Here is a 6,108-nt window from a genome sequence, read left to right as displayed (position 1 = left end):
GCCCATTTCCAGTCTTTTAAAAAAAGATTTTATTTATTTATGAGAGAGAGAGAGCATGAGCGGGGTGGGGGGGTGGGGTGAGGGAGAAGCAGGTTCCCTACTGAGCAGGGAGCCCCATTCAGGGCTCAATCTCAGGAATTTGGGATCATGACCTGAGCCGGGGCTCAATCCCAGGGCCCTGGGATCTTAACCAACTGAGCCACCCAGGTGCCCCTCATTTGCAGTCTTGATGCCTAACTGCATCCCAGCTCCAGTCCATTTTGCACATTGCCACCAGATTATTTTTCCTTTTGTCAAAAATGTCCAGTAACTCCCAGGATATGTCAGGGTATTTCAGTCTCAGCTGGGGGTTTGGGATCTCTCCCCAAATTGCCTCACCCTTGATTTCCACTTTTTTCTCTCATCACTTCTCTTCCGACAGCTTCCATTTCAGGCAAATTGATTACCTTCTTACCCCAGGAACGGATTTCCCACCTGACTATCTTCAAACTATTTTCCCCACCTGAAATCTCTTCTGTGTTTTTTCATGCTGTCCCTTCAGAGCCCAGCTTAAAGCTTTCTAGCAACTTCTTCATTTAACCAGACAGCATATATTTGACAATGAACATATGCCCAGGTGCTATTAGTAATCCTTTTGTACTTATGTACCTTACCTCACCAGCTAGATTTAAAAACATGAGAACACTTTTTTTTTGTCGGTCAAAACATACAACTTTATTGATGATACACAAATGAAGTCTTTGGTGGATAAATTCAAGTCAAAACAAATGACAGAAGTGTAGGCTATTTCGATGGACAGGTTCACTGTCAGTTCACATAGAGGAACCAGTAAAAATATTTCCATTCGAGCAGCACGATTAAAGTCACAAATGTGTTTTCAGTACAAGAGGACTATTTATTTGGTATTCATAAAATGGTTCAGCTTAAAGCTGGAGACTGTCACAGATAACATCATTCTGGATGATACATTATTCAAAACTGGCAGCTGAAAGGATCCCTTTATTACATGAACAAGTGGAAAAGCAGTAACTTTCAATTTTCATTGCTTCCAGACTGGAAAATCAAGAAATTTCTTCAAGTCTTTTGAGAGCACATAGCCAATCAGAATTTGTCCACTAGTTTTATAACCTTCACTTTCACCAAGAGGTCATGGTGATCGGCTAAGGCTCGAATTTTCTTAACGCAGACTCCAGATGTAGTGCATAAGTAAAAAAGGGAACCTTTATTGAATTCTCTGTAGTTGAATACTTCTGCTCTGAGATTGTCATAGATGATCTCAAACAGAGTAAGGGCATTAATAAGAATTTCTGATTCCACATAAGAATTATAAAGGGAACTAAAGGACGATGGCACTTGGGTGCTGAGCAGTTTTTTTAACATATCTGGATTTTCAGCAAAATTCGAAAGTATTTTCAAAATCTCAACCTTGATTTTTCCACCTCCCTGAGATAGCAAACGGAAAAAGTTTGCAATGGAGTTGACAAGCAGGTGCTGGTAGTCATTGGTAATAGTCATGTTTGTTAAAAATTTTAGTCCAACTACCTGTACTGCTGAGTTCAAATTGGAGGCCATGATATCATCCATCACTTTATTCATGTATACCTGAAGTCGGCCCTGATTTTCATAGTTCTCACTCAGGTTATTCATGGCCATTAAGGCTTTTTCCTTAATGTGGGGATCAGTTTTGTTGATCATGTTTGCAATAATTGGGAGGCCTCCCAATTTGCGAATTGTGTCTTGGTTGCATGAATAATTGGCATTGTTGCTCAGAGTGAGCAAAGCTACCTGTTGGATGAAAGGATCATCCGATTTCTGAAGCAAAGCAAGGACTTTCCTGAGGTCTCGGACACCGAGAATCTCATCTATTTCATAAGGAAAGGGGCGCTTCTGCATGGGAACAGGTCTCCTCCCTCTCCCTCTCTGCTGGGTTTCAGGCTCAGAGTCTGACTCCGACTCTGTGTCAGTCCACCCGGACTCCCCTTCCTCAGAATCGGGGACCTCTGCCAGGAAAGCCTGTCCCCCATTAGCAGAGGCTGCAGCAGCCGCTGCAGCCCCATCCCCAGGGCGGAAGCCCAGCCCCAGTTCATCTACTTCCACCTTGTTTTTCTTGCCCTTGCCCTTGCCCCCAGTCCGAGACCTGGTTCCCTTGGCTCCACCTTTGGGTACAGCTCCAGTCGCTGACCCAGCCTTAGGTATAGCGCCGGTATGAGCCCCAGGGGTCGCTTTCTTGGAGGGTGCTGCTGTTCTGGGGGATCCTGAAGTCCCAGGAGCCTCTGCAGCCCCAGAAGGCACTGGCGCGGCAGGAGGGGTTGCGGGTACAGGAGCCTCCGCAGCCTCTGCAGCTGCTGCCGCCTCGGTAGGCGCTGGCGCCCCGGGAGGCACCGCGGGCCCCCCGGGGGCCTCTGCTGTGCCAGGGGCTTCCGGCAGCTTGGGAGCCCTTGCCACTGTGGGGGCCTCTGCAGCCACGGAAGCCTCTGCCTCCCCGGGGGGTGATGCCATTGAGGAAGCCGCTGTGGCCCCGGCGACTGGTTCAGCCTTAGGCCCAACCCCTGACCCTTCTGCCTCCTGGACCTGATTTCCGGCCCCACTCTGAGCCTCAGCACTGGATGCAGCTGGGGCCACTGCCTCAGCGCCAGCTGCGTCCAGAGCAGAGGCTTCATCCTGGGCCCTGTCCTCTGCCCGAGTGCGGACTGGGGTTGGAGGACCGAATCCCGGCCCCAGGTCAATGGTGAATCCGGCCCTTAGTCCGGCTCTAGCCCTGGCTCCAGTCCCAGCCACAGCCCTGGTCTTGGGCTTGGCCATTCTCTTCTTTGTCTGGTTTCTTCCCCTGGCATATTTGTAGACACAGTACCAGGCACTAGCTCCAATCACTATCCCGGCCGCGACGCAGCCAGCGTCTCGAACTCGGCTCATGGTGCAGCTGGAGTAATTCTCTGATCCAGGGCGTGGAGCTGGCTTGCCTAAACGGGATGTGTGCACGTCTGGGCGAGGCACTTCCACTCAGACTCACAGGTTTTCCCCAGGCTGCAAGCCGAGCACGACCTGGGAGAAAGAACAGAAATGAGACTTAAGGCTCTGGCTCACTTTGTGCTTAAGCAGGCCTACGTAGAGGAGAGCTTGGAAACAGAATGCTTGGTGAGTGAGCTAGTACCCAGACACAGGACCCAGGCTGTCTAAGGTTTTCTATACCTTCATCCCTAGCTGGCCCTACCCAATGCCAATACATAATTTCCCAGCCCCTAAATGGGGGATGAGAGGCAGTACGGACATTAGGAAAGCTGGTGAAGGGCAGGAAAAACAGCAGAGACCCCAGATGTTGCTCTGATCCTCCCCCCACCACAGGCACCCCCAAGGGTTCCCAGATGGTGCTCATGCACATACCAACCTGCTGGGAGCAGGAGCAGTTAACTTTTTTCCACCAGGCTTGTACTTGTGCAGGGCCCCCAATTCAGACAGACCTGCAGACAGAACCCAGAAAGGGTGTTTTGGGGTCTTTGGTAGATGGATTCCATTTCCTTTCCTGATTTGAATCCTTATGGGCCAAGTTCTCCCCTCTCAGGGATCCTCTTTCCCTCCTTAACACTTCCTCCTCAAACCAGTAGTTAAGAAGGCGGATGCCACACCCCTTTCTCTGCACCAAAAAGGACAAGCCCGAGGCAAGGGTGTCTTGTAAAGAGGGAGAAGATGGGGGGAAGAGGAGCCTCTGGTCCCAGACTCTGCTCTGGTTTCTGCCATACCCACACCAGGGCTTCCCAGACAGTTCCCACCGCCCCCCCACCCACTGACCTCCAAGGATTCAGGGCTGTTTCCTCTTCCTTCAGTTCAGTGAAAGCTTCATCCTAAGGACAGACTGAAGGGCAGAAATATAGACACCAGAGGTTGGAGACTGAGAGCCCGGTGGATGGAGACCCAGCACCCAAGTCCCCATAATTGCCTTCTAGCATTCGCGTACCAGAATGACAACCTCTCAATTCCCTCAACTCTTCTTACCCCTCCCATCCCACACCAATCTCCCCCCCTCCTGCGCAGACTCCCCAGGCACTCAACCCCTCCTTCCTTTGGCCCCGCCCCGCCCGTCCGCCATTTCTCCGGGACACACAGCCACACCCCTTCTCCTGCACCGAAGCGGGAGGGGCGGGGCGAGGGTGCAGCAAAAGCTGGATGGGACGCGGGATGAGGGATTACTGCCCAACAATCTAGTGTCTTCCTCCCATGACCACCCGTCCTTCAGTCCCCAGCCCCCAGACCTAGCATAAGCCTACAGAACAGGGGCCCCGATGTCTGACCTTTCGGTTCGAGGGTCGTGATTTTCCACTGTTTCTCCGTTCTGGGCTCCGCCTCCCACCCCCCCACCCAAATTCCCTAATAACCGCCATGTCTCCCTCCAGCGTACCAGAACTCCTTTTCCAGGACTGAATAAACGGGGGTGAAGGGCTGTGTGGGTTGGAGGTGTCTGGAAAGCAGTCTGGGAGTTAGCACAGCGGTTTAATACCAGATTCTCTCAGGGTCCCCCCCTCCTGTGAAACCCAGACAGCGCCAAACCCGCCATCTCCCCTCCAGAGGCTGGCACACCCATTTTCCAGCACCCCAAAAGGACAGGGGGCCGGCCGGGGTGGGGGGGGAGAGGGAAAGTGGAGAGGTGGTCGGGGGAGGTATCAGCAAAGTGAGAGTGAGAGTGAACGGGCCGGGCCGGCTTGTTTCCAAACTGCGTCCCCTCCGGTCACCCTTGCCCAACCACCCCGCTGGCCTTATATGCGCTGCCACGTTTATTTCTCTTCCCTCCTCCTCTCAAAACAGGACGGGATGTGGGGTGCGGGGCCTGAGTGTCAAAAACAAAACCAGAAAACACTGTCTGGGAGAGGAAGTAAGCGGATTCTCCGCAAGTATATCCGAGTCTTTAGGTCCCCCCCCTCCCCGCCGCCCACCAAAATGAGCTGCGACTGAGCGCGGGGATCTGGAAAGCCGGCCAGGAGCGGGCGAGGCAGAGGCACCCGCGACCTCAGACTCCCGCATCTCTGAGCTACCCCTTTCAGGAGTGCCAGGCTATGCCCACCCTCACACCCACCTGCCCGGATCTGGGGGAATTTTCTCCTCCTCCTCCTCGCCTGGGTTAAACGCACGGCAGTGCGCAGCGCAAGAGAGCTGGTACCCAGAGGAGGACGGAGGACGGCAGTCAGGGCTTTAAGTACCTTTGCCCACGTCAGCTCCTGGTCACGTGAGAGCTGCATCGCCAGTAAGCGTGGGTCCCCAATTTCCACTCCCACCGAGAGCATGAGCCCCCTCCTTTAGCCCCACTCCCACCTCACCCCACCACATCAGGTCCTGTCGCTCAATTTTTTTTTTTTTTTTTTTGTCTTTGTAGTCCCAGAGGCCAAAAGTAGCCCCTTCTCCCTGTGTTAGAATTTGCCTTTTTCTAGATACCGGGATGGGATGCATCCTCTTGGAGGGCTATTGGCAAGTTTTACTTTTGTGTGTGTCTTTCATTCGTTTCATTCTTTCCTGGGCAACTGGACACTCTCCCTTCGCTCCACCTTCAATCCCCCATCCACTGGTGCCCACCGTTTCCCTTGCAGTTGGGCCCCTGTTCCAGTATAGGTAAGAGGCAGAGTGTCAGAAAGGAGACAAGGAGTGGGAATGGGGTCTGTATTTTTGTAACACTTCTCCGATTTGTTTTTAAAGAGATCACCACCCTTTATTATTACAGGAGGAAAATACCACAGTGTGGGAAGCAGCAACAAAAACGAGCTGCCTGGTTTATAGAGATTTCCCACTAATATTGGAAGGCACCATTAATTTTAGTTAATTTTTACCACAAAGAAAATGAATTCTATTGGCCCCATAGGAAATAGTTTTCAAAACATGCTAAGGTATTTGAACATCTAAAAATGGAATTTTCCTCAACAAGATAAGCATGTTTTCATGTGATCTGTAAATTGATCCATGGAGAGATGTTCAGTTGTCCAATCTTATTTATTTTGGACAAATAATATCCTACTTTTTCTCCTTCTGGGACAGCTTTTAAGTTGGATAAATAAACGATCCTGTCTTGTTCTGTTAGAGAAACACATTTATTTAATGTTCCCAAACCATTGCTGACTGCTGTGTGAA

The 6,108-nt window shown here is 51.3% G+C and overlaps 1 protein-coding gene across 5 annotated transcripts; it reads right to left on the bottom strand.

Moving 5' to 3' along the window:
• Positions 1 to 685: 685 nt before the first annotated feature.
• ARMCX2 (armadillo repeat containing X-linked 2) lies at positions 686 to 5,147 on the bottom strand. Of its 5 annotated transcripts, none has more exons than XM_035021435.1 (5): positions 5,066 to 5,146; positions 4,394 to 4,819; positions 3,787 to 3,850; positions 3,386 to 3,458; positions 686 to 3,042 (listed from the first exon to the last, which is right to left on the bottom strand). In XM_035021435.1, the coding sequence occupies exon 5, from the start codon at positions 2,911 to 2,913 to the stop codon at positions 1,102 to 1,104; it is 1,812 nt and encodes a 603-aa protein (XP_034877326.1). In that variant the 5' UTR covers positions 2,914 to 3,042; positions 3,386 to 3,458; positions 3,787 to 3,850; positions 4,394 to 4,819; positions 5,066 to 5,146; the 3' UTR covers positions 686 to 1,101. The 5 variants fall into 5 exon arrangements, with proteins under 5 accessions (XP_034877326.1, XP_034877370.1, XP_034877397.1 ...); XM_035021479.1 differs by having other exon boundaries at positions 4,394 to 4,453; positions 5,066 to 5,094; XM_035021506.1 differs by lacking the exon at positions 4,394 to 4,819 and having other exon boundaries at positions 3,382 to 3,458; positions 5,066 to 5,147.
• Between the last annotated feature and the right edge of the window lie 961 nt (positions 5,148 to 6,108).

Source organism: Mirounga leonina, unplaced genomic scaffold (assembly GCF_011800145.1).
Source record: "Mirounga leonina isolate KUSES-001 unplaced genomic scaffold, KU_Mleo_1.0 Mir_101414, whole genome shotgun sequence".
Classification (NCBI taxonomy): Eukaryota; Metazoa; Chordata; class Mammalia; order Carnivora; family Phocidae; genus Mirounga; species Mirounga leonina.
The sequence above is the reverse complement of the archived record's forward strand: the minus strand, read 5'-3'. Positions and strand labels throughout refer to the sequence as shown.

What these genes read in the sequence shown, in the direction of transcription:
- ARMCX2 (XM_035021506.1), bottom strand. Translation starts at nt 2,913, where the DNA reads ATGAGCCGAGTTCGAGACGCTGGCTGCGTCGCGGCCGGGATAGTGATT.